At 64.6% G+C, this 26,650-nt stretch overlaps 3 protein-coding genes across 4 annotated transcripts; all 3 read left to right on the forward strand.

Annotated features, from left to right (window-relative positions):
* Positions 1-942: 942 nt before the first annotated feature.
* Positions 943-11,072, forward strand: LOC306955751 (inactive phospholipase C-like protein 2; the record flags this gene model as incomplete). The annotated part of the gene is made up of 6 exons (XM_079547111.1): positions 943-1,122; positions 5,841-8,327; positions 8,428-8,631; positions 8,831-8,906; positions 10,549-10,658; positions 10,887-11,072. The coding sequence occupies 6 exons, from the start codon at positions 943-945 to the stop codon at positions 11,070-11,072; spliced, it is 3,243 nt and encodes a 1,080-aa protein (XP_079403237.1).
* Positions 11,073-12,268: 1,196 nt separating this feature from the next.
* Positions 12,269-13,180, forward strand: HCRT (hypocretin neuropeptide precursor; the record flags this gene model as incomplete). Of its 2 annotated transcripts, none has more annotated exons than XM_079547119.1 (2): positions 12,269-12,328; positions 12,755-13,180. In XM_079547119.1, the coding sequence occupies 2 exons, from the start codon at positions 12,308-12,310 to the stop codon at positions 13,178-13,180; spliced, it is 447 nt and encodes a 148-aa protein (XP_079403245.1). The 2 variants fall into 2 exon arrangements, with proteins under 2 accessions (XP_079403245.1, XP_079403244.1); XM_079547118.1 differs by having other exon boundaries at positions 12,308-12,328; positions 12,761-13,180.
* A 475-nt stretch (positions 13,181-13,655) lies between these two features.
* Positions 13,656-22,369, forward strand: KCNH4 (potassium voltage-gated channel subfamily H member 4; the record flags this gene model as incomplete). The annotated part of the gene is given in 20 exon segments (XM_079547259.1): positions 13,656-13,731; positions 16,203-16,436; positions 16,532-16,663; positions 16,911-17,038; positions 17,702-17,945; positions 18,066-18,338; positions 18,341-18,616; positions 18,738-18,932; positions 19,065-19,264; positions 19,507-19,756; positions 19,841-20,055; positions 20,727-20,777; positions 20,850-21,139; positions 21,231-21,337; positions 21,441-22,015; positions 22,017-22,224; positions 22,227-22,244; positions 22,247-22,267; positions 22,270-22,308; positions 22,311-22,369. Coding segments are annotated over 20 exon segments (3,591 nt in total).
* Positions 22,370-26,650: the final 4,281 nt, after the last annotated feature.

Here is a 26,650-nt window from a genome sequence, read left to right on the forward strand (position 1 = left end):
CAAGCAGGGAAGAAATTGTGTGGTGGGGAGGGTTTGGGGACCCTGAATATCCTGACGGTGAGACACGGGGGCTGAGCCAGGGTGTGTCAGCTGTGCTCAGCGCTGTCAGGGTTGGGCATTACTGGAGGGCAGAGTTGGTGGGTGCTGGATAAAGGCCTGAGGTGAAGCAGCTCTGTGCGCTGCTCCCAGCCCTGTAGTGCAAACATCCGTGACCTGAACATAGCCTGGGAGCCCCGTGGTCATCGCATCCCGCTGCTGTGCCACGCATGCCCACAGCCCTTCCCCAGAGCCCCACTGTGCCCCACAGCAAAAACTTGAGCTCCCTGCTTGGACAAGCAGAGAGTGGGCTGGGTGCAGGCGCCAGGCTGTGGAGCGTGAGGGCGATTTGAGCAGGATGCAGGCAAGTTTTGGGTACAGACTGCAGGGTGTGGGCTGTGTTTGGGTACCAGGCTGCAGGATGCCTCAGTGCAGTGTGCAAGGCGGTTGCAGCAAGATGTAGGGTGTGAGGTTGATCCGAGTCCCAGGCTGCAGGATGCCAGTCTGGGTTTGAGCACAGCACGCAGGATGCCAAGCTGCTAGCTCGCTTTGGGTGCCAGGCTGCAAGGTGCCGGTTGGGGTCGTGTGCTGAGGTGCGGGTACCAGGATGCAGGGTGCGGGTTTGGCCGGGGTCCCGGCGGTCTGGGGCGGCACCAAGGCCGTGCACTGCGGCGCCGAGCGGAGGCTCAAAGGTGCCGGTACCGCTGCGCGGCCGCGCCGTCACCGCGCGCCGCGGCAGCCCGGGGCGGAGGGGGGGCGCGCCGTCCCCGCCCTCGGCCCCGGCCCGTCCCCTCCTCCCGGCCGCGCCGCCTCCCGCCCGCTCCGCCACTGAGCCAGCAGCGGCGGCGGGCACAGGCACCGGGGCGCCCGGGGCCCCGCGGCGGCCGCTGCTGTGGTGCCGCGGGGATGGCGGAGGGGCCCCGGAGCGCCCCGCCGCCCGGCTCGCCCCGCCCCGCCGCGCCGCTGCCCAACGGGCCCCGCGGCGGCGGTGGCGGCAGCCCCGGTTCGGGCTCGGGGAGCAGCAGCCGCGAGGACTCGGCGGAGCGGAGCCCCGCGCCCGCCGCGCCCCGTGCGAGCATCATGAAGGTGAGAGCCCGTGCTCCGGCCCGACCCCCCACTTCCTCGCGGTTCCCCCCCCCCCGGGGGGGCCGCCGTCGTCGTTCGCCCCCTCCCCGGGCTCCGGGCGGCACCTGCGCGGGACTCGGTACTGAGGAGCGCCTCGGTGGGCCGAGCCCAGCCGATCGGAGCGGTTGTGCGCCGGTTGCTGCCGCCTCTGCTGTCCCCCGAGAACCCCCGGACCGGGGTCCGCCGTGCCTCCGGGTGGTGGCAGAGCGGCGGCGGGGAGCTGAGACCTCCCTCCCGGTGCACGGCCGGACCCGGGCACCGCTGCCATCAGCGCTGGCACCGGGTCCCTCGCTCTACCTGCCGCCGGGGTCCCCCAAGGGCAAACCCGGCTCAGGCTTTGTACGCTTCCCGGGCCAGGCCCCTGCTCTGTGCCTCCGGGAATTGCACCGGCCATCTCCTGCTCGTGAGTCCCCTGCGTGACCGTGCTGCCCCAGTGCTGGCACTGCATGTCAGCATCTCCCCAGCCTGCAGGAGGGCACCCATGGGTCTGGCTGCTCCTGGCCCTTGAGCATCCTCTGAACTCCCTCCTGCAAAAACGTTGAGCCTCAGGCCCAGTTCCTGCCACCTCTGCAGGAGCTGAGCTGCAGCTGGACAGGGACACGGGGGGCTCTGGGCCAAGGGGGTTCCCTGAGCTCCCAATGGGCAGTGGGTCACGTGTGTGATTTTTCTAAAGCAGCCCCCCTAATTGTGCTTACGTCGGCGTTGCTCACTGACACAATAGGTCGTGTCCGCCCGGGACCGCCTCCCCGCTCCTGGCAGCCTATTTTAAGCCGGCAGAGCTCCAGTCCTATTAATACCTTGTGTGGGGGCTGCTCCGTGCTGCCTGCCCTCCTGCCCCAGCAACCCAGGCTTTGGGGACCTCCTGCACACTGCTGCCCGTTACCAGGATGGTGAAGATGCCTCCCCAGGCTACGTGGCACCTCAAGGGCTGTGCTCTCATGGTTTTCCCAGGGGACCTCATGAGGTCCCCACTCCCTCCTGAAGCCCCCGCTCTCTCTGCTCCCCACAGGGATGAGCGGGAGTGCATGTGGCTGCTTCACCTCTTTTTGCCTCTTTGCTGCACGCAGCCCCGGTGCTGCCGTGCGTCACCACAGGGTTTGGCCTTTGGTGAAGGTCAGATGGCGGCGAGCCAGCACTGGAGAAGGCACTGCCGATGGAGGAGGTCAGCCTGGCACGGCACCCCCAGCCCCTCCTGGTCTGCCACATGGCTCTGGGTCCCTGCAGGCCTGGTATTTCCCCGATGCTGGAGGGCTGCAGGTTCCGATCTCTGTGCAGTGCTGGATCCTGCAGCCCTGAGATCCTCAGGCTGAGCCCCAGGCACCACATGGGCTGAGGCCTCCGTTTGGGTGAATCTGGTGGGGATGGTGGGTGGGCACGCTGCTGAAAGAGCACACGGGCATTTGCTGCTTGCACTCCTCTGCTATTCTGTGTTTGGAGATGGTGATCCTGCCTGTGTCCCCAGGGAGGCTTTTATGTCCGCAGGCAGGAAAGGGGAACGGAGCGCATCCTCTGCCATTCAGCAGCAGGGACCATTGCTCAGGTTTTGTCCAGGCTCATGGGGAGCTGCTGCCTCTCCAAACCCCATCCCGGTCCGTGTGCATCACCGTGTCTGTGTCTCTGTGGGCAGGTCCTGGGGAGCAGCTGCCTGGCCCCAAATCCCCTGAGGATGCTGAGGCTGTTCTGGGGCTCTGTACGTCACAGCCAGCCTGGCCCCCACTGGCTGCAGTTCGGGCAGAGGGCACCCACTAATTGTGGGCTGCAGGCAGACCCTGCCTGATGACTACGTGGAAGCATTTGCGGGAAGAGTTGCGGGCTCTGTTATTCTATGGGATTTCCAGAAAAGGTTGGAGTAGTGAATCTGAAAGTAGAGTCAGTGTCTGTGCTGGGAGCCCGGGGCTGGCTGTGCTGAATCGGTTGGCCCCATGCAGCGATGGGAGCGCAGCTGTGTGGGGACGCAGCAGGGAGGGCAGTGTCCCCATGTCCTCCTGGAGGAGCTGCTCCCTGCTTCTTCCCTGAGTTGGGAGCAGAAAGTTTTTGTGAGCTGGGAAGATGCTGAAGGGGGGTGCTGGGCCCGTTCCTTCCCGCTGCAGGCTGTGACCCTTCCCAGCACCCTGCTGTCCGTCCCCTCCCTCACTGTGAGCTCTGGAGCAGTGCCGTCGCTCTGCGTGGGGCCCGGGCTCCACAGCCCCTCACTGGGAAGTGGCAGCTGGTGCAGCAGGGGGTGGATATGTCACTCGGTCTTCTTGGCAGGGAACAGAGGAGTGGAGAAGAGCCCTGGCTGTGCCTGGCCTCCTGCTGCCTCTGCTGCTGGCTGCCCACACCTCACTCGTGCTGCCCAGCCTGGGCCAGGGTAGCAGGGAGAAGATGGGACGCGGCACGCGGCTACGGATGTGTCACAGCCCCGTTAGACCCAGAACAGCAGTGTCACCAAACGCAGTCCTGCTGGATCAAGGTGTCCTGCTCCCCTTCACTGGGCAGCAGAGCTGTGGCTCCTTCCACTGCTCCTCAGCCCCAGAGGCTTTTGGTTTCTCTGCGTCCCACTGTTATGTGCCGTTGCACTGCTGGAGATTTCCCCGAGGATAACGGGAAGGGAGCAGCAGCTGGGCGGCTCCGTGACCTGATGGGCCCGGCCCTGCACTCATTTAGCCGGGTAAGGAGCGGGGTCACGTGGCACCTGAGATTAGGATTGCTGTGCTTGCCAGGGCACTAATCACCGCAGGTAATTGGCTAAAGTGCGGCTTAGCACACACTGCAGAGCCGGGCAGGGCGTGTGGAGCTGGGTTTGGACGTGCTGTCCATGCCCGGCTGGGTGCCGGCAGTCAGCATTGCGGTCAGCGTCGCCGTGGGCTCGGAGGTTGGTCGGCTGCGCGGCTGCGATGCGCTCAGCTGCCCCGTGCTGGAGCTCTGCCCCGCCGCTGGGATTCTCCGTGCTCCCTGCAGGCGGTGGCGGGGCTCTCCCGGCCGCAGCACCGCGTCCTCCCACCCACGCTGCTGACCTACTTTGTACCTTCGGAGCTCTGCCCGTCCCGCTGCTGCCCGCGCCCGGCCAAGCGCTGGGCACGGAGCAGCGCATCCCAGCTCGGCCGGCCGAACGCGCCGGAGCAACGCGCCGCTGGGAGCAGCGGCTTCGCTCTCCATGTGCGTGAGCCCGGCGGACAGCAGAGGGGCGAGGCCGGCGGCAGCGGGGTGTGGATGCACGAAGCTGCAGCGAGCGCTGGGAGGTGCTGAGCGGCGCGTGCCGTGTGCGCACCGAGGGCTCTCCTGAGCCCGTGCGGGGGCTGCGTCCGCTGCCAGCTGTGGGTGAGGGCTGCTCCGGAGCAGCTGGAGGCAGGTCCCGGCAGCTGCTGGGTGCGAGCGGGCCCCCCGCCCCGCGTTTCCTTTCCGGATGGATTTCCTGTTTTCTGCGCTGGGGCCCGGTGTAGGGGTGGGGCGCGCACCGGGCTGGGTGTGGGTCTGCAGGGCCTTGCAGCTCTGGCCCCGGCACGGCAACGAAGCTGCGCTCCCGGCTGCCGACAGGGCCACCTGCAAGTGGGTGCCGGGGTCTGGAGCTGCGGGGCAGCGTTGTTCTCAGATTGCTGCTCACAGGAAGCATCCTGACAGTGGTGTAGATGCTCAGCCCTTCCAGTGAGCCTGATGCCAAGCACTCCATGCCCAGCACTGAGGCTCAGCTTTGGGCTGAGCATCTCAGCAGGATGCCCTTTGTGAGCATCCTCTCCCTGCTTGGGCAAGCTGAGCTGGGTCCTTAGATGTTCCCGTGGCTTCTACCTCTGATCCAGCAGCATCCAGCTAGCTCTGGCATAGGAATGGTGATAAGTGTGGCTTTTCCCCTTCTTTGGGGCATCATTTCCCATTCACCCTTGGCTGGAGCTGGCTATCTTGTCCTGATTGTCTTCGGTCAGGGCTGCCTGGACCCATAGAGCCAAATCCAGACCTTTTAGAATGAAACACTGCGGTGTGCATGCCTGAGCTGCCAGCCTGTGCTGCAGCAGCTCTGCCATGGAGATGTGAAAGCTCTTGAAGTGCTGGAGGAGACACTCCATTGTCCACAAACCCTGGCAGCTAGGAAGAGCCTGCATGTGCCAGAGATACCACCAGATTAGAGGTGACTCACCATAATCTTCAAGAAGGGGATTAAATCTCCCTGCTGCACTACTTAATGAAATCTATCCCATAATACGCTCCCAGCCCTGCTGTTCCCCATCCCATCCCCCTTCACTTCAACCCATTGGTGGTAGGGTCTTCTCTTCCCCACCCTGGGGAACTGCTTCCCGCATTGCCTGGGGTTGGTGCCTGGGGATGCAGGGCACGGTGGGTACAGGGGGGTCCTGCCAGGACCTTTCTCTTCCAGCATCCAGCAGACCCAGGGAGAGCCTGTGCACGGCTTTACCCCTGGGGGTGAGCAAGCAGTGGGGCAGGATCCGGCTCAGGGCCGGGAGCAGGAAGGAAGGAAGGAAGGAATGCAGAGTTAAAATAAGCCTGGCAGTGGGGGGAGGCCCCAGCTGGAGCAAACTCCTGACCTCCTGGGCCAGGGGAGAGGGTCCAATGAGTCCAGAGGGCTTTGTATGGCATGGAGCTCCTGGGACCCCTGCCTATGCGTCAGGGCTGGGGTGGGAGCCTGAGGGATGGGGAGTGCATGGTGCCTTGCCCTGATGGCTCTGCTCCTTCTGCCATCCCGGCAGGACGGCTCCCGGCAGCGGCCCATGCAGAAGAAGACGGTGTCCTTCAGCACGATGCCCAACGACCGGAAGATAAACAGCGCAGCTGCCTGCATCTCCTTCATGCTGGAGGGCTGTGAGCTGAAGAAGGTGCGCTCCAACTCCCGTATGTACAGCCGCTTCTTCGTGCTGGACGCCGACATGCGCTCCGTGCGCTGGGAACCTTCCAAGAAGGACTCAGAGAAGGCCAAGATTGAGATCAAATCGGTGAAGGAGGTGCGCGTGGGCAAGAAAACGCCCATCCTGCGCAGCAATGGCCTCTCTGACCAGTTCCCCGATGAGTGCGCCTTCTCCATCATCTATGGAGACAACTACGAGTCCCTGGACCTGGTGGCCAGCTCAGCCGACGTGGTGAGCGCCTGGGTGATGGGGCTGCGGTACCTGCTGTCCTATGGGAAGCACACGCCGGAGGCCCTGGGGTCCGGCCACCCCAGCCTGCGCACCTCCTGGATCTCCTCCGTCTTCGACCTCGCTGACCTGGAGAAGTCCGGCCGCATCCCCGTGTCCCGCGCTGTGCAGCTCATCAAGGCGCTCAACCCCGGCATGAAGGTGTCCACCATTGAGCTGAAGTTCAAGGAGCTGCAGAAGGCCAGCGAGCGTCCCGGCACCGAGGTGGCCTGCGACCTGTTTGTGGAGGCATACTGCGAGCTCTGCACCCGGCCCGAGATCTTCTTCCTGCTGGTGCAGTTCTCCAGCAACAAGGAGTACCTGGGCCTGAAGGACCTGCTGACGTTCCTGGAGGTGGAGCAGGGCATGGAGGGCGTCACGGAGGAGAAGTGCTTGGAGATCGTCAGCAAGTACGAGCCCTCCAAAGAGGGCCGGGAGAAGGGCTACCTGGCCATCGACGGCTTCACCCGCTACCTGCTCTCCTCCGACTGCTCCATCTTCGACCCGCAGCACCGCCGTGTGTGCCAGGACATGGCGCAGCCCCTCTCCCACTACTACATCAGCTCTGCCCACAGCGCCTGCCTGCTGGAGGACAACTTCTGGGGCCGCTCGGACATCAGCGGATACGTCAGCGCGCTGGGGCTGGGCTGCCGCAGCATCGAGCTGGTGCTGTGGGACGGCCCCGACGGGGAGCCCGTGGTCTACACCAGCCCCTCGGCCGCCTCCTGCGTGCCCTTCCGCTCCGTGGTGGGGCTGATCGACCAGCACGCCTTCACCGCCTCCGCCTACCCGCTGATCCTCTGCCTGGTGGTGCGCTGCTCTGCCGCCCAGCAGCGCCTGGCCGCCCAGTGCCTGCGCAAGACGCTGGGCGAGAAGCTCTACCTGGAGCCGCCCGACCCCGCCGCCTCCTACCTGCCCTCCCCAGAGCGGCTCAAGGGCCGCATCCTGATCAAGGGCAAGAAGCTGCCGCCCGGCTGCGAGGACAGCGAGGGGGAGGTGTCGGACGACGAGGAAGGCCGGGAGCTGGCGCGGAGGCTGGGCCAGGAGGACCGCGAGGCGGCGGAAGGGGGGGCCCCGCGGCGCGTGCGGCTCAGCCGTGAGCTCTCGGAGCTGGTGAGCCTCTGCCAGGCCGTCCCCTTCCAGGACTTCGAGAGCTCGCGGCGCGGGCAGCGCTACTGGGAGATGTGCTCCTTCAGCGAGGTGGAGGCGGGCCGCTTCGCCAACGAGTGCCCGGCCGAGCTGGTGAGCTACAACAAGCGCTTCCTCTCCCGCGTCTACCCCAGCCCCATGCGCATCGATGCCAGCAACATGAACCCACAGGACTTCTGGAAGTGCGGCTGCCAGATGGTGGCCATGAACTACCAGACGCCGGGGCTGATGATGGACCTCAACGCGGGCTGGTTCCGGCAGAACGGGGCTTGCGGTTACGTCCTCCGCCCCGCCATCATGCGGGAGGAGGTCTCCTACTTCAGTGCCAACGCCAAGGACTCCCTGCCCGGGGTGCCCGCACAGCTCCTGCACCTCAAAGTCATCAGCGGGCAGAACCTGCCCAAGCCAAAGGGCTCGGGGGCCAAGGGGGAGGTGGTGGAGCCCTACGTCTGCGCTGAGATCCACGGCATCCCAGCTGACTGCGCGGAGCACCGCACCAAGACGGCCCTGCAGAGCGGGGACAACCCCGTCTTCGATGAGAGCCTGGAGTTCCAGATCAACCTGCCCGAGCTGGCTGTGCTGCGCTTCGTCGTGCTGGATGACGACTACATCGGGGACGAGTTCATTGCGCAGTACACCATCCCCTTCGAGTGCCTGCAGCCTGGCTACCGCCACGTCCCGCTCCAGTCGCTGTCTGGGGAGCCCCTGCCCCACGCCACCCTCTTTGTGCACGTGGCCATCACCGACCGCCGCGGGGGGGGCAAGGGGCACCGCCGGGGGCTGGCAGGGCGCCGGGGCCGCCGGGTGCGCGAGTATACGTCCACCAAAGCCACCGGCATCAAGGCCATCGATGAGGTCTTCCGGACGGCCACTCAGCCCCTGCGGGAGGCCACCGACCTGCGGGAGAACGTGCAGGTACTGGAGCCACACGGCACCGTGGGGTCTGGGGAGGTGGTGCTGGGCTGCGGGTGCTGAGGTGCTCCTGGCCCAGCCCGACGCTGCTCTCTGCCCGCAGAACGCGCTGGTCTCCTTCAAGGAGCTGTGCGGCCTGACGCCCGCCGCCAACATGAAGCAGTGCATCCTGACGGTGGCTGCGTGGCTGCTGCACAGTGACAGTGTGCCCAGCGTCACCCTCAACCTGGCTGAGCAGTACCCCCCCATGGAGGCACAGGGCCCCATCCCCGACCTGCTGCGCAAGGTCCTCACTGCCTATGAGGCGGTAAGTTCTGGGACTGGGTGCTCCAGGGTCCGTCCTGCTCCAAGGTGTTTGCCTGCAGCCCTGTGCACCGGGGAGTCCCAGGATGGGTCCCGTCCTGGAGCAGGGAGGGCTGGCTGGGAGGTGCTCTGCAGGCACGGGGTGTAGGGAGCACAGAGGGCTCAGGGCTGCACAGCTCCTCTCACTGCCCCTCTTTCCTCAGATGATCCAGACCAGCCGGACGCTGATCGAGTCTGCTGACGCAGTGCACAGCAAGCTCATCCAGGCGCAGCAGGCAGGTGGGTCTGGGGGTGCTGAGTGCACAGTGCTGTGTGCAGTGTGCTGCGCCTCCTGGGGATGCTGTCCCCACAGGGATCTTCAGAACAGCACCAGGCTGTGCGCAGAGTGCGCTGGCATTTCAGTCTGTGCGTTGCACGCCTGCCGTGCACAGCAGAGGATGAGTGGTGTGGGCATCGGTGCTCTGGGGCAGCACCTGGCTGGCTCGGGAGAGAGGCTTGTTGGGGCAGCCCAGGGCTCAGCTCTTTGGCCTTCCCACATCCTGGCCTTGCTGCGAGGAGTGGTGCAGGGATCTGCCCAGAGCCCGCAGTGAGGGAGCACTGCTGGGGCCGGGGGGCTGTGGGGGGCTGGGAGGGAGCGCACAGAGCGGAGGAGGCTGATGAGGAAGCAGAGAAGAGTCATTAGCTGCCAAACGCCAGAGTATAATTAGCATCAGAAATAACGCATCAGAAATAACAGACTGAGGCTGACGGTAGAAGTGGCAACTGAATGTTATGACTTAAAAGACACATGGCTGAACCCACGCAGACAGGTGCTGCTGGCTGCCTTATCCGGCCCCGGGACCCATCCTGCCCCAGGCACCACTGCCCCGCTCCCAGCACCGTGCTGCTGGTAGGCACTAACGGGTAACGCCAAGGTCCTGTGTGCTGTAGAGGCAGCTGTGGCTGCTCTGTGGGACTGCTGGCCCCAGGACTGTGCGGGGGCACCCTGTAGGGCTGGGGGTGTTCCGGGCACTGTAGGGGACAGGGAGGAGAGGGTCCGTGCTGTGCAACCCCTGCCAGTGCCAGCTGCTGCCAGCAGCCCTGTTTGTTCCTTGGCTTGGCTGCATGGCAGCCCAGAAACCTCCCCAGGCATTTGGCTTTGAGCTCTGTTGCTGCTGTCAGTGATGAGGAGCACAGCAGGGGGGCTGGAGGTGCGGGCTGGGGGGGGCTCTGCATCTCCTGCACCGCGTTGGCTGTGGGAGCCCTCTGCTGTGCTGCAGAAGTGAGCAGTGCCCCGTGTCCCTTGTCCTCCCTGGGGGCAGAGGTTTGGGGTGTGCTGACCCCTACATTGGGGGCCTGCAGCCATGACCCCTGTGCCTGAGTGCTGCTCCCTGCATTCACTCCACGGTGCCATGGTTGAGCCACAGCAGTACGGGCGCTGTGGGGTCTGGGGGTGCCGGCAGTGGGGCTGGGGGTGTGGGGAGGTGTGAGCTGATTGGCAGCGTGTGGGTGAGCAGGCGTGTGTGGGAGCCCTCATGTGGGCCCAGAGCCAGTGCTGCGTCAGGGAGGGGTAAATTTAGCACCTGCTCACAAGGACATCATGTGCAGTGTGGGGGCACATGCTCCAGCATGGGGGAGGGGAGGTGGGGGGCAACTGCTCCTCTCTGAGCCCCTCTGGGTGGGCTGTGGTATGGAGGGGCTGTGCCTCTGCCTGGGGTCACTGCAGCCCATCCCAATCCTGTGGGCTTTGGGATCCAAACTCAACAAGGGATGGGGGTGAGGCGGTGGGGGCTGTGTTGGGACATCATTCCTTATTGGGAGGGGGCTGCTGAGGCTGACCACGAGGTTCTCTGCTGGGTGATGGACGTTCCGTCCCCATCCCCTGTGGCGATGGCTGTCCCCCCACGCACCGTGGAGCTGAGCAGAGCTCTGTGTGCCACAGGTATGGACTTCCACAAGGAGCTGCACCGCATCGAGGCCAAGGAGGGGCTGCGGGGACGGAAGCTGCAGAAAGCACTGGAGAGCTTTGCCTGGAACATCACCGTCCTGAAGGTGAGAGGAGCACGCTGTGCCTCTGTCCCCTCTGCTGCTGACCCTGCTGGTGTGCAGGGAAGTGGGACCAGCATCGAGGGGATGCTCCAGAAGCGCGGGCTGGTTGCGGTCCACGATAATCCTGAGCCCAGCACATCCCTGTGCTGCGTGGCGTGGCCGTGCACTGGAGGTGGCACAGAGGGACTCAGCAACGTGGCTGCGTTCCCTGATGTCTTCTCCCCCCGGCAGGGCCAGGCTGACCTTCTCAAGCATGCCAAGGCGGAGGCGCTGGACAACCTCTGGCAGATCCACAACGCCGGGCAGTCCTGTGGCATCGGCAGGAACGGTTTGGCCTCGCCGGAGCCGTCCCGGCTGCGTGCACCACTGGAGCCCATCCCTGAGGCAGAAGGAGGCAGCGATGCCACGTCCTGCTGACCCCGGCCTGGGGCTCAGGCAGCCCCCATGGAGCAGCCTCTGCTGCAGGAACAGGAACTACAGAGCCTGTGTCACGGTTGGGGATGGGAATGGGCAGGGTGCTGAGGGGCTGCAGTGGTGCCAACAGTCATCCACCTGCCTGCAGACACTGCAGGGCATTGGGGGGCCCCACTCCTGTCTGCTCCCTCCAGCTTCCCAGGCCTCTTCCATCTGCTTCCAGAGCGGGTGCTGTGCTGTGGGACCGGGGGGTTGGACTGCTGGCACCCGGCTGTGTGCATGCACCCCCAGCCTGCTGTGCCACCAGCCCTGTAAGAACTGCCCCTGTGTGGGCTCTGGCTGTCAGGGCTGCAGATTCTGCCTTTGCCAGCCCTGGAGACTGCCTGCATGGCTGGAAGGGGTCTGTCCGACCACTGTCCCTTCTCCCAGGGTTTTCCCAGGTGTTCTCAGGCCCCTGCTGTGCAGAGGGGCTGGGAAGGCACCTGTAGGGAAGCTGGCAATGGGTCTGGGGCAGTGGGACCACTGCAGAGCGGGGCTGCCAGGGGCTGTGTCCTCTGGTGTCAGGGAGCTCATCCTGGGCTCCTCCCGTGAGTGAGCTCACCGCGGTGTGGGCTGTGGGTGAGGGGTGGTCTGGGGCTGCGGAGCACTCTGTTTATAAAGTGTGTGAGACCCACGCCGTGCGCTGCTGTCCCTCTCGGTGCTGGGGCTGGGGTCACCGAATGAGACGGGTGGCAGTGGCGGTGAGGGCACCATCCTTCTGCCGGTTCCATTTGCACCGTCCCCGCACGTCAGCGCAGCACGCAGCCGGCGGCTGCCCGGCGCCCCTTTGTTCGAGCGGTAATTAGCCTAATGGGGCCACGCGGAGCTGACCCGAGAGCTGCCGTTGTTGGGAGCGGTTGGCGCTTCCCCCGGCGCTGACCTTCACGCGGCTTTGTGGGGCTGCGGGTCCCTCGGGTAATTATGGCTTCATTAGTGCCACGCACCCCGGTCCCGCGCTGCACCCACATAATACAGAGCCACAAATGAGGGGAAAGGCCTGACCGGTTTCCGAGCTACCGACAACAAAGACCACGCATCTCCCAGAGACCGGACGGTATTTTTGGCAGCGCTATTGTGCGGGGCCGGGGGCTGGGGGGGGCCGCCCCTATAAAGCCCCGGTGTGCGGCTCAGGGCTGCGTTCCTCAGCCCCAGCAGGACATGCGCCAGCGCCGCTCGGCCACCTGAAGACACCCAGAAGGATGGAGGTGCCCAACACCAAGGTGGGGCTGGGGGTGGTCAGGGGCACTGCTGGGGTCGTGTGAGAGCTGGGCCGGTTCCCCGGTGAACGGAGGTCGGGGGGCTCAGCCCTGCCTGGGTTCCCTGCGGGACGCACGCAGCACCGTGCTTTGGCACGAGCCAAGTGTGGCTGCTCCCGCTGCTCCTCCGCAGCACTCGGTGACGAGGGGAGGGCGCAGGCTGTGTGCCGGCACAGGTAAGTGCTGGCGAAGATACCTGCAGCCAACTCCTGCTCACAGTGTGGTTTCTGGGCTGGGATGGCGGGGCAGGAGTGAATCTCCTTGGGGTCCCCTTCGTCCCCGATGTGCCCCGAAGAGGCGATGCTGCGGGTGCTGCTGCAGCGGAGATGAGCGGGCAGCCTGCAGGGGGGGGGAGCTGAGCCCTGTACCAACGCGGCCGTTGTCTGGCAGCTGCAGCGATCCGCCTGCCTCCTGCTGCTGCTGCTGCTGCTCTGCTCCCTGGCCGGGGCCCGGCAGAGCCTGCCCGAATGCTGCCGGCAGAAAACCTGCTCCTGCCGTATCTACGACCTCCTGCACGGCATGGGCAACCACGCCGCCGGCATCCTCACGCTGGGCAAGAGGAAGAGCATCCCGCCGGCATTCCAGAGCCGGCTGTACCGCCTGCTGCACGGCTCCGGCAACCACGCGGCGGGTATCCTCACCATGGGCAAACGTGAGGAGCGCCCCGGCGCCGCCTGCCGCGACGCGCCGAGCTGCGCTGCGGGCACTCAGCCGACGGTGACCCCGAGGGGCGCTGCTGCCAGCCCCAGGGAGTGCCAGGAGCACGCCGAGAAGGACCTGACCAAGGGCAGGGGAGCGGCGAAGAGCTTTTACTGAGATGGGCTGCGGGGCGGGGAGGGGTCCGCGGGGGGGTCAGTGCAAATAGCACTTTTAAATACCTGCCTGTGGCCCCGGCCAAGGCTGCTCGGCACACTTGGCCTTTTACAATAAACGGTAGCCCGATGTCAGCCGGCTCCGCCTCGTCCCTGCAGGGGCCCGGAGGCACGGCTCTGCCGCGGGGCTGCGGTCCCCCTGCCGGCCCCGGCCCGAGGGTGGATCCCGCCCCTCCCGGGGGGGGCCGTTGCCTCCCGGAGCAGCGGGTACCGAGCCGGACCCGGCGCGGCGCCTCCCGGGGCAGAGCCGCGCGCAGCCGAGCAGCCGCCGGTGCCCGCCGGTGCCGACACCCCTCCGGTGCCCGGGGCGGGGCTGGGGGCGGAGCCGAAGCCCAGGGCGGGCCGGGCCGAGCCGGGATTACCCGCGCCGTTGGGGCAGCACCGGTTCCGCAGCCCGGGGCGGGCGGCCCGGAGGGACGATGCCGGTGATGAAGGGTCTGCTGGCTCCGCAGAACACCTTCCTGGACACCATCGCCACCCGCTTCGATGGCACACGTAGGGCTGCGCCCCGGGACCGCGGCGGGGGGCGGGCAGGGAGAGGCGGAGCTCCTCGGGGCGACATCGGAGCCCCCGGGGCTGGGCGGTTCGCGCGGACCCCAAGCTGTCTGTCCCTCAGCCGGGCTCAATCTCCCCCTCCACGCGCAGCCGGCCGGGAGCGTCCCGTTGTCCCGTTCCCCGCTGTCGGTGCGCAGGGAGGACCCCGGCCCCGCTCAGCATCAGCGACAGAACGAAGGCGGGGCTGACGGGGGTCTCCGCGCCCCTCCTGCACTGATTGCCGTCCCCGGGAGGGCGCGCGAGAGGCGGCCCCGGTTCAGGGCTCGCCGTGCGGAGAGCAGCGCCCTGCTCTGCCCCAGCCCCAAATTCCCGGTGTGCCAGCAGCAGCCGGATCTGGAGCCCCTTAGGGATGGATGGGAGCAGGGAGTTGGGTGCTACCCTGGGAACCCCCGGCACTGCGGGATGCCATGGGATGGCCACGCAGCACAGCGCCTGCCTGCTGTACCCGTGGCACATGGCATTCTGGCCACCAGTGTGGTTTGGAGCTCCACAGCCCCGCTGTTGCACGGCGCCGGCTGTCGATCCCCACCTCCTGGTGTGTAGGTGATGGGCTGGGTTCCGCCTGCCGCGAGAGCATCTCATTTGCTTGCAGCCAGCACTGGGTGATCTTAAAGGTCCCTTCCAGCCCAAGCCATTGCATGGAGCTGCGTCCCTGGGAGATGTGGGCACTGGCAGCAGTGTGCTATGGCAGAGTGTGGAGCAGAGCCCAGCAGTGCCTATTCTGGAGCCAATTCCTGCAGCTGGAGGTGCTGGAGTAGCCCAGGAGCTGGGTTCCTCCCTGTCTCCATGCCCCTGTGCTGGGGCCAGGACAGATCGAAGCCCCAGCACGTTGGAGAGGGGATGATGTGGGGATGCAACACGCCAGCTTCCGGCAGTATTGGCACCGTGCAGCCACTCAGGAATGAGCTGTGACCATAGCCAGCCCCACGCCTCCCCAGAATCTTCCAGGCCTCCCAGGATTTCCGTCTCTTGCTGTGCTGGGACTGCTCTGATGATGCTTGGAGCCAGGAGCATGCCCACACTGAGAGTTTGCCCCACAGAGCAAGGGTGAGCAACAGCACCCTGCCTTCGATGGCGTGAACCTGCCCTATGGGTGCTTTTAAACAGTGTCTGGCTTTGTGGGTTCGATGTTTCTCTTATCGGCTTTATCTGCCATGGAGAGGGGCTTTAGCTGCAGTGATACGTGGCACGACTTAACCCTGCCTCTCCCACACAGCTGCTGCCTCATAGGCCCTGCATTGCTCGTCCAGGCAAGCCATCACCACAGTGGGGCTGCAGTCCCCTTTGTGGCTGTGCTGCTCCCCAGCGAGAGCCTTTTTTTTCCTTTCTAATAACACACCCTGGACACCATAGTAATCCCGGCTCCCCAGAGCAAAAATCTGGCCTTAGTCACAGCTATTTTTGCTTCTCCAAGCTAATCCGGGGTTGAGCTGTACTGTGGTGGCCCCCCTGCACCTCCCATCGCACCAGGGCTGTGTGTGGCTCCCTGCTGCCCTTGCCCAGGCTGCTCTGTCCTGGCATGGCTTTGCACTGTAATCTGCTGTGGGCCTCCCTCCCCTGTGCTGTGAAATGGGAAGGTGATGTTTTTCTGGGTGCTGGGGGTGTGGAATGCAGGGATGCTGGGCTGCGACCCTCGGGCTTGAGACTGCATCCGGATGGTGGCCCCCGTTCTGCCCTCGTTGTGAATGCAGACCCTGCTGGCCGTTCATCCCACTTCCTTGCTGCCCTTGTGCACACCCTTCCCTGGGCTAAAGCACAAAGCCATCTGGCTGGCTGGCACAGAGCCTCCGGCCAGCGTGTGCAGCCCTGCTGATAGAGCCCAGCCCAGGGCTGTCCTGCGGGGCAGGGGTGGTGCTGGCAGGCAGCGAGCGTTGCGGTGCCGTGGCAGCCAAGAACACTGCATTTCTACACGCCTCTATCCTTCCCTGGCGTGGAGTGGGCTCAGGGCTTGGTGGCATCGCTCCCACCTCTCTGTTGGGCGGGGGGCCGCAGGGGCTGGCACTGCCTGTCCTCATTGACTGTCCCCTGCTAAGCTCCACACCCAGCAGGGAGGTGGGAGCAGCAGATGGTGAGGGGGAGGCGCGGATCACCTCGTGTGGGATTGTGGCTCGTTGCAAGGAGAGCCAGGGGCTGCAGGGAGCTCCTTCCCCTCACAGTGTGGTGGGGCTGGGCTGGGGTCCTGCCTGTGGCTGGGGCCTGTGGGGTGGCAGAGCAGGGGGGGCCCGCCATTGGGATCTCCCCACGCAGGGCACAGCATGGGCTGTGTTTCCCCATGGCTCTGCTGGCGCTGGGTGAGTGCGGGGCGTGCAGCCACCTGCTGTGTGTCCCCTGGTGCAGACGGCAGACGGGAGGAGAGGGGGTGCCCCCTAGAACAGCCCCGAGCCCTCAGGGGCTGCTGTGTCTCCTTTCAGACAGCAATTTCATCCTGGCCAACGCTCAGGTCCGCCGTGGTTTCCCCATTGTCTACTGCTCTGACGGTTTCTGCGACCTGACCGGCTTCGCCCGCACCGAGGTGATGCAGAAGAACTGCAGCTGCCGCTTCCTCTGCGGGGCTGAGACCAGCGAGCCCGTCCTGCAGCGCATCGAGAAGGTGCTGGAGGGCAAGCAAGAGCAGCAGGCCGAGGTCTGCTTCTACAAGAAGGGTGGTGAGTGGCACAGGCGCGGGGCCCCATGGGCAGCTCTGGACAGAACTCAGCCCTCGGAGGGGCTTCCTGCCGACCCTTTCCTCTCCTCCACGCAGGAGCTGCATTCTGGTGTCTGGTGGACATCATGCCCATCAAGAACGAGAAGGGGGAGGTGGTGCTCTTCCTTGTCTCCTTCAAGGACATCACAGAGAGCCAGGGCAAGAGCCATCCAAGCGACAGGAAGGAGGGTGAGCCGTAGTGGTGGGGTGGGGATGGGATTCGAGGCTCACAGCCGTGTGTGCGGTGGACGTGTGCTGGGGGGTCCCAGCTCCAGTTGCTCCTGCCTGGCGTTGCGTCCCATCTCAGTGCACTCAGAGAGACCCCGGGTCCTCTCTGAGCTCCAAGTGACTCCCAGGGGAGGGGGATGGGAGAAATGGAGCTCATTTCCACAGCTCTGGGGAGTGGTCCCGCTAAACCAGCGCATCATCTCTGCAGAGAAGCAGAGGAGCAAGAAACCTGGCAGCTCACACCTGCGGGCGGCACAGCGGCAGGGCAGGACGGTGCTGCACCGGCTCAGCAGCCAGTTTGCACGGCGGGACCGCGGTGAGATGAAAATCAATCGGGTAAGGAGCCGGGTGCACGTGGAGCCTGGCATTGCAGGTGCTCTCTCCGCGCCATGCTCCTCGCTGTCCCCCAAGGCACGGAAATGCAGGCAGCTGCACCATGGTCTGGTGCAAAGGTTGCTGGTAGGCAGCAGAGCAGAGGATTCTGTGGGGAAAGCAGAGCTTTTGGCAGCTCTTGCGTGTTGACTCTTTTCTGTGTGAGCTGTGGGGAAGCCCAGGTGCCCCAGGGAGTGCCGTTACCAGGCACTGGGTGCGTGAGCAGTGGTTTCCAGCAGCAGCACACTGTGCCGGCCTGCTGCAGGGATGTGGGTGCAGCCAGCAGTGCTGAGCCTGGGAGGAAAGGGGCAGGAGAGACAGCAGTGCCATCAGTGCCAGTGCAGAGGATGGTGGGGGGCTCTGCCCACTGCATGTGAATTTGCACATGGGGCTGTTCAAGGCAGCAGCTGGCACTGACAGTGGGTTGCTGTTAATAGCATGAGTGCAACATCAATTTATGGCAGCAATCGGTTACTCTGCCCGGCTTTGGGGTGATCGCAGTGCAGCCTGTGTGCAATGTGCCCCACCGGACAGCCGTGTCCATCACCACGACATTGGGTCCTGGGGCATCCCAGGAAAGGGGGCCTGCAAAGTGGGACCATTCCTGTGCCACCTCTGCTCCCTCAGAACGTGTTTGAGAACAAACCCTCCATCCCTGAGTACAAAGTGGCCTCGGTGCAGAAAGCCCACTTCATCCTGCTGCACTACAGCATCTTCAAGGCCCTCTGGGACTGGCTGATCCTGGTGGCCACTTTCTACGTGGCTGTCACCGTCCCCTACAACGTCTGCTTCACCAGCACAGAGGACAGCCTCTCGGCCGCGCGCAGCACCATCGTCAGTGACATCGCGGTGGAGATGCTCTTCATCCTGGGTAGGTCTGTGCCCAGAGATGCGCACCTTACTTGGGCACGAGGATGTCCTCGGCTGGGACCCAGCCCAGCCCCCCGGCTGCAGTGGGGCACTCAGGGCCGCCGTGCTCCCCCTGGGGCAGACATCATCCTGAATTTCCGAACGACGTACGTGAGCCACTCAGGCCAGGTGGTGTACGAGCCCCACTCCATCTGCATCCATTACGTGGCCACCTGGTTCTTCGTGGACCTGATTGCCGCGCTGCCCTTCGACCTGCTCTACATCTTCAACGTGACTGTGGTGAGGGTGGGGAGAGGGGCCCTACGGCTGCACGGCGGGGGGCGCCACCCAGCCCATTCTATAGCCCACGAGCCTCCTGCCGTCGTGGGGAGCGGTGGAGGGTCTCTGCCCCAGAGGGAGGCGGGGGGGACCTCCCCAGCCCTTCCTGCAGCTCTGCCAGGTTCACCCTCCTGCCTGCTCCTCAGACCTCGCTCGTGCATTTGCTGAAGACGGTGCGCCTGCTGCGGCTGCTGCGGCTGCTGCAGAAGTTGGACCGGTACTCGCAGTACAGCGCCATGGTGCTGACGCTGCTCATGTCTGTATTTGCGCTGCTGGCCCACTGGATGGCGTGCATCTGGTACGTCATCGGCCGCAAGGAGATGGAGAGCAACGACCCGCTGACCTGGGAAATCGGTAAGTGCGGGCACGGAACTTCTGGCCGGCTGCTCCTGCAGAGCGCGGCAGGGGCAGGGCTGCGGCTGCGCTGAGCGTGGCTGCCGCGTGGTGAGCACTGACCCTGGGCTGTGCTTGGCAGGCTGGCTGCACGAGCTGGGCAAGAGGCTGGAGGCTCCCTACATCAACAACTCAGCGGGGGGGCCCTCCATCCGCAGCGCCTACATCGCCTCCCTCTACTTCACCCTCAGCAGCCTGACCAGCGTGGGCTTCGGCAACGTCTGCGCCAACACGGATGCCGAGAAGATCTTCTCCATCTGCACCATGCTCATCGGCGGTGAGGCGGGTAGCCGGCGGGAGGAGATGGGGTTGTGACTGCATGGCTGCATCCTTCAGCCCCACGGTGCCACTGAGCACAGCCCACCCTGGCCCTGCCCCCCCCGGGCTGACACTGCCTTCCGGCCCCCAGCGCTGATGCACGCCGTCGTCTTTGGCAACGTCACGGCCATCATCCAGCGCATGTACTCGCGCCGCTCGCTCTACCACACCCGCATGAAGGACCTCAAGGACTTCATCCGCGTGCACCGCCTGCCCCAGCAGCTCAAGCAGAGGATGCTGGAGTACTTCCAGACCACCTGGTCGGTGAACAACGGCATAGATGCTAACGAGGTAGGAGGGTTCGGCAGGGCCAGCCCTTCCTCTCTCCTCCTGCTCCGAGGGCAGTGACAGGAGTGCAGGCACGTGTGTGTGCACACGTCCATGTGCTGCTGCTGGAGAGAGCAGAGCTGTGCACAGGAGCGGGGCGGCCTGTCCTGAGCTGAGTTTGCCATGCAGAGAGGTCCCGCCAACGCTCGCAGCCCCACAGGGCGCAGGGATGCTCCATTCCCCCATGCCGGCTCCTCTCTCCCCAGCTGCTGCGTGACTTCCCCGACGAGCTCCGTGCCGACGTGGCCATGCACCTGAACAAGGACATCCTGCAGCTGCCCATCTTCGAGACCGCCAGCCGAGGCTGCTTGCGGTCGCTCTCGCTGCACATCAAGACGTCGTTCTGTGCGCCGGGCGAGTACCTGCTGCGGCAAGGCGACGCGCTGCAGGCCGACTACTTCGTCTGCTCCGGCTCCCTCGAGGTGCTGAGGGACAGCGTGGTGTTGGCCATCCTGGGTGAGGGCCGCCCCCACAGCGCGTTGCTGCCCGCCCGCTATGGGGCTGGCACCGCCATAGCCGCTGCCCCATCCCCTCCTGCAGGCAAAGGGGATCTGATCGGCGCCGACCTGGCCGGCAGGGACCCGGTGATCAAAACCAACGCGGACGTGAAAGCACTGACCTACTGCGACCTGCAGTACATCGGGCTGCGGGGGCTGCGCGAGGTGCTGCGGCTCTACCCAGAGTACGCCAGCAAGTTCGCAGCTGACATCCACCAGGACCTCACCTTCAACCTGCGGGAGGGCAGCGAGATGGAGGTGGGTGCGTGTCCCCCCCTGCAGGCCCTTTCTCGTCCTCGCGTCCCCAGAGCCGGGAGCAGGGCTGGGGCTCTGCGTGGCCGGGATGGGGAGTTCGTCTGCTCGGTTCTCGCGCTCCCGAGGCTCCGCGGCTCTGCCGCCCCGTGCAGGTACGTCCCGGCGGCTTTCCTCAGCTCAGGAAGGAGGTGGGGGGAAGGCAGCCTGGACGCGGCCCCCCCGCAGGAGGCGGCCGAGTCGAGCCGTGCTGCCAGGGGGGTCCTCTGCCCACCGCCTCCCCCCTTCCTGGCTCCGGAGCAGTGGAGGCTGCGCCGTGTGTCCCCCGACACACACCGCCCCCTGGGCAGGGCGGAAGGTCGCTCCGTGCACCGAAGAGCTTTGTCCCTCACCGGGGACAGTTATGAACAAACCGAGGCGGATGCAAGCAAAGCGCGTTGTGTCCTGCAGGAGCCCCGTGCTGCCCGTGGGAAGGTGATGTCCTGACAGTGGGGTCTGGGGCCCAGCACAGCACTGAGAGCAGGAGAGGACAGGCGTGGGCTGCGAGCCCCGGAGCCTTGCACGGAGCTGCGGGACTGCAGTTTGGGGCCGGCCTTTGGGCTGCCCGGGGGCGCCGAGGGCTGCGGCCCGACGCGGGTACAGCTCCGCCCGCTGACGTCTCCAAATCTCTCTCTCAGGGGCTCGGCCGTTTCGCCCGCTCTCCGCGCCTCTCGCAAGCGGCGTCACAGGTTCGTGCTGTCGGGTGTGGGGAGCCGCGAGGGTGCGGGGAGCAGCGCTGACCCCTCCGCCCATGCCCGCAGCCCCGCTCGGAAAGCGGCCCCGGCCCGGAGCAGCTTCTCCCCTGCATCGCAGAGGACGAGGAAGAGGCGGATGAGGTCTTCCAGCGATCGCCCCCCGCCGTCACCCCCCGCGAACCGCTGCTGCCCCCACGTAGCAGCTCCACGCGACTCCCCGGCGCTCCTCGTGGAGACGAGCGCGGCATCCCCACGGCGCGGCCCCGGGGGGAGGCGGGGGGCGGCGGGGGCCGGAGGGCGGCTCGTCTCCTCGGCCTCTCCCTGAACGCCACTGGACCCCCCGAGCTCAGCCCCAGGTAAGGCCGAGGGCTGCACGTGTCCGGGAGGAGGCGGAGGCGGAGGCGGACACGGCGAGGACGAAGTTCGATCCTCACTGCCCCCCTGCAGAGTGGTGGACGGAATCGAGGACGACGGGGGAACCCGGGAGGTGCGAACCTTCTGCTTCGGTGCGGCCTCTCGGCTGCAGGGCGCGCCCAGGGGCTTCCCGCCACCAGGTACGGCCGTGCCAAATGGGGGGGGGGGGAGGGTGGAGGGGGCGGGTGGAGGGGAAGAAGAGGAGCGAGGGGATCCCAGCGACGTGCGGTATCTTCTCGGCAGGGACTGCGGAACGCGGCCCGGCGCTGGCGGCGGAGGTGGAGGCGGCGGAGCGCAGCATCGTGCGGCTGAGCCGGGAGGTGCGGGGCCGCCCGGGAGTGCGGGGCCCACCCGCCCCGTCGGGGCTCACAACTTTCCGTCCCCGTTGCAGATCGCCCACCTCAACCGCGAGGTTTCTCAGCTCGGCCGGGAGCTGCAGCGCGTGCTGGAGCTGCTCCAGGGCCGCCCGCCGCCCCCCGCGTGCCCTCGTCGTCCGCCCGGAGCCTCGTCGCCGCCGCCTCGGCCCCCGCCGGCCCCCACCGCCTCCCGGGGCTCCACCCCCTCCCGCAGCCGCTCCGTTCCCGCAGCCTCCGGCGCCCCGGGGCTGGGCACGGAGGCACCGCGCCCGCCGTCCCCCGCAGCCCCGCAGCCCGCGCCGCGCCCGCCCCGTCCCGTCCCGCAGTCCCCGACCCCGCCGCCCGCGGTGCCGCCGCGTTTCGCCCAATCCTTCCCGGGCTGCTCGGCCCGCGCCCGCCCGCAGCCCCGCTCCGGTTCCGCCAGCGCCCGCTGAGCCGCGGGAGGGCGGAGGGACGGGGACCCCCCCGACTCCGGAGACGCATCCGGCACGCGGTGCGGGCCCGGGTTCGCGTCGCTCCCGGCCGCTCTGCACGGATTTTGGTACCGGTTTTGATACTCTCCTCGCCCACGGGGCTTTTTGTAAACCCACCCCCCGGGGCCGCACACCTCTCGTGCCCGGTGTTGGGCGCCGGCCGCCACCCGGGGCGATGCGGGGCCGCTGCGAGCGGGGCTCGGGGGGATGGTGGCACCCCGGACCGATGCCGTGAAGGACCAGCGCCGCCCCCCGGGCGCTGTCCGTTGTTCTGTGCACCGGGTCGGCATTGCCCCTCTCCCCTCTGCGCCCCTCCGGACCGCACAGACGGAACGGGAAATAAAAGTTCTATTTTTACATCTTCGGGGCTGCGCTGCCGGGGGGGGGAAGAGGGATTGCGGACGGGATGGGGCCGAGCTGCGGGGCGGGAAGCGCGTGCAGGGCGGGACAGCGCGGTTTGCGCGCACCGGGGTCTCCAACCCGTTCCCTCCCGCCCCGGACCCCGTCCGAGGATCGTGTCCCACGACGCCCCCGCGGCCCGGAGCGCTGCCGGGGGACTCCGGGACTACGATTCCCATGGCGCTCTGCGAGGGACAGGAAGTGACGTAGCGGAGCGCGGACACGTGACACAGCGCGCCTCGCAGGAGGCGGAGACACGATGAGGCGGGACAAAGATGATTGGCAGATGCAGCCGCCCGTGACCTGCAAGGCAGGAGCGGAACTGGCGGACGGGTCCGGAAGCGGAACGGGTAAAGGCGGAAGTGAGGGCCGGGGCCTGCGAGACGCACCCGCGGCGGGGAGCGGCCCTGCGGGCGGTGAGTGAGGGGCTGCGCTCTGCCCCGCCCGAGGCTCGCGGGTCTTCAGGCCCGCTGCTCGGCCCGGCCCGGCGGCTGGCTGCAGCGCCCCTCATCGCGCGGGCCCGGCTCCTGGGGGTCTGCCCGGCCGGGGCAGGAGCCGAGCGGTGGGGACGGGGCGCGGTCTCGCTGGCGCCGGTCGGCAGTGCGCGCCCCCGTGTCTCTGCCGGGCACTCAGCGGGTTTCGGCGCTGGTCGGTCGGTCGCTTCCCGTGGGAATCCGGCCCTGCCGGCCTCTGGGAGCGGAGCGCTGCCCGCCGGCAGCACCGGGAGGGCTCCGTGCACGGGCTGCTGTGCTGGGCGGGCGGGGCGGCCGCTGCTCGGGCGGCCCTAGGCTGGAACGTTTTCCTTTACGGATAGGGCAGGAGAGACCCGGCTGCTTGCTGCGGCCTGCTTTTAATAAATGCTTCCTCCCATGTCTGGTCGTTCTCGTGTTGCTGTGCTATAGCGGTGGCTGCTTGGAGTTTGAATGGGATCTGAGGAAGGCGTGCTGCGTGCAAGGATTTTCCGGCCTTTTGTTGTGGCCAGTCTGTGCTGAGGTGGGCGTAGGAGCTCCAGAAGGCTGGAAGCCAGCTGGGTCCTAGGCAGAGCATGGCCTAAATGAAGACTGTGGCTTTATTTGTTGGAAGTAGTTGTGTAGAGCTAAGACCTTTTTGGATTGCTGCTGATGGGAAACGCCATCTTTCTGTGCTCTGGGGCGCTTGTGGAATTCAGTGTGGTGGCATAGAGCTGACCTCAGTGCTGCCCTTTCCTTGGAAGGGACCTCGAGTGCGTGGCTCCATGTTTACACACAGCAGCCTCCAGCTGCCTGGCACAGCTGCTGTGTGATCCCACAGAGCCGATCCTGCAGCTGCACGGTGAGCAGCAGGCTGCCTATGGAAGTCCTGTGCTGGCAGCTGCTGCTGTTTCTGGTCATACTCAAGATGCTACTGAGAGCTCTGGTTTCTGAGAGCCGTGTGGTTAATGGCAGCACCTCGCTGTGAGCCAGCCTGCCAGGGAGTTATGGCCCTTGACTTGTTGCTGTTGTGTGTGGCTGTTGGAGCTCTGACCTTGATGGTTTCCAAATGTGTAAGGAAGTCAGAGGGAAGAGTACACCGAGATGCCATTTTAAGTCCTGTGTGGAACAAGTTGCATCTACTATACTTAGTTTTTTGTCTGGTGGCTTTCCAAATGCTCAAGCTGCCCTGCTTAAAGCATGACACCTCATGCGGTGTAACGCTGAACTGGAGTCCTGACTCGGCTCCCTGAAGCTTGATTGAGACCATAGAAAGAAAAGAAGTTTGATTCATGTTGGTGTGACGTGCCATGCTGTTTGAGTGAACTTCCTTGGAACGTCCCACTGATGCACATTTGTGCACTGACTTTAAGGCTTTGTGCTCAGGCTAAAAGGTGAAAGCTGTGACTGGAATGGGTGAGGAGTTCAGCAGTGTTTGTAGACTGCTGTAGGACAGTATTGCCCTTAAGGCCCTCCTGGAGAGAGGGCAGCAGGTAAAGCTAGAGTCTGCACAGCCCTGTAAGATTAAGAAAAGCCATGTTGGCTTCAATAACTGTGTCTCAGCAGGACGCCCTAACAGTCAACTTCTTCCATAGCAAGTCTACCTCCATAGGCAGTTGAGATACTGTAGGCTAATTCAAACTACGTCCATTTTGAGATAAGGGGCCTGCACTGCCTGGCACTAGGGCTTTTTATGTAAGGCTTTAATACCCCATCAGGTGAGGGAGCAAGATAAAATGGAAGTTCTGAGGAGGGGTTTCAGTTAGAGAGCAGTACAGGGGGCAGCTAGCTCAACAGGTGGGTGTGGGATGCAGTCAAGTCAAACACTTACCTGGTTTTACTGTGGACAGAGTTGGATTTGGGTCACTGCTGTAACAGTGAAGCCAGTAATGGATTGGGCACCGACTGCAACAAAGCTGAGTAACAGCCTGTACTGCGTGCTTGGCCAAACCTCGAGGTGTGGAGGAGCAGTGATGAGAAGTGAAATTGTCATCACTGCAGCAAAGCCCTGCATGGGAAGGGGGGGCAGCTCTGTACTGCTCCAGCCCTGCCGCTCATCAGCCCAGTGCTGCTGTGAGGTGCTGGATGGCCACGCATCTCCTCGGGAAGGGAGGGGGAATAGTGCCAAGTCCTTCCAGACACAGGAAGTGAAATGGGAGCGCTTCTGATGAAGTGGGTGTAGCCTGAAGTATTTTGGTCAGCGTGCTGAGAAGAGGGCAGAATGTAGGGATGGCAGAGTCAGCGTTTTTCTTCCCCTGGGATGTGAAGTTTGAAGTCCTCTTATGCAAGTTCTGTGAAATTGTCAGCAACCATGAAAACCTTCCATCTGTGAGCCAGAAACAGCAAATCTTCCTGGAAGAGACATTATGGGGAATAATAGTGCTCTGTCTAAATCCTGATGTGCATGCTGACTTCCCCTGGGGCACGGGAACGAGCTGTCGGAGTTGTCCTACATAAACAGATAAGAAAACACTGGTTTTCGTGTTTGCTTTGATATGGTAGCGCTCCAAAAAAGGAGCCACTGGAGGCAGGAGATCTTTGTGCAGTCTGGGAAAGATATTATGAAGGTCACTGACTCTGGTGGTGAAGATGGCTGTTTTCTGCTCTGCTGTCTGGTGCTGTCTATGGGCGTGTGTTGCTGGACTTGTGGGCAGAATGAAGTCGAGTCTTTTGAGAGCGTGCAGAGTGAGAAATAGGAGGTATGGGAGCCTTGCTTGCAGGATTACAACTTAGTTCAGCTTTGAGTTGGTCCTCGCAGTGATCTCGACTATTGTCAACCTGGCAGTGCATCAGCTTCTGGACACTGGGCGAAGTTCTTGCAGTGCCTAGAATAACTGAAGGCAGGCAAGACCTCCGAGGGGGGCTGATGTGGGAGCGGGGGATTTTGGTACCTGGGATGCGGGGCTTTGTTCCGTACAGCCGGTGAGAAGCCTGTATAAAATGAAGGTGATGCAGAACTCATCTGCAGGAGTTGTGTGCTGCAATTTATGTCTTGCTAACACTTGCTCGGAAGCTGCCGCCTCTCATCCTGCTGCTTTCAAAGCAGTCCTTACAAGTGTGCCGTTTCCATGGCTTGACTGAAGCTGCACTGGAAGCTCGCACGCTTGGGTCTCCATCAGGCTGCTCTGGAAGGAGCTCGCTTGCTGTGGTGTCAGCAGGTGGGGATGTGGTGGCTCTGGTCACCTGCAGGCTCAAATGCTTTCCCGAAGCACGAGGAAGGGCAGGAGCTCGGAACCTCAGCCTGCCCTAATTGCACGTTTCTCTCTTCAGCCCGTGGTGATCTAATGGCACGCTAGCTGCAGTTTTGAAAGCAATTAGTCATGCTGTTCTGCAGAACTAAAACCCCTGCTGGATTAGGCATGGAGCTTCGTTGTAGTGCCAGTGTGGCCAACATGGTAATAACTCCCGGTGCTGCTGCTCGTTCAGCTGCCTGAGCATTCAAAGCTGTGCCTCCAAAGGCCGTATCCCAGTGTAATGGCTTTGCATCTTATCAGCTGCTTTCAGGAACTTGTGGTAAAGGACAATTGCTGAACATCTTTGGAGGGGGGTGAGAGGCCAGCAGAAGGCTGGGGGGACACGAGCACCGCAAGGCGTTGTGCCTGCGAGCCAACGGCACGGCAGTGCTGCTGGGGGAGCGAGTCAGGGTGGATCCTTGCTGTTGCTTAACTCAGTGGAACGGCTTCAGTGCCCAGCTGGGAATATTCAAGGTGTTTGAGGTGGCTTTCTTAAACGAATCTGAAATCACAACTTGAGTTTGCTCACGCCTTGCCCCTGCA

This window comes from Tetrao urogallus (assembly GCF_951394365.1).
Source record: "Tetrao urogallus genome assembly, chromosome: 26".
Classification (NCBI taxonomy): Eukaryota; Metazoa; Chordata; class Aves; order Galliformes; family Phasianidae; genus Tetrao; species Tetrao urogallus.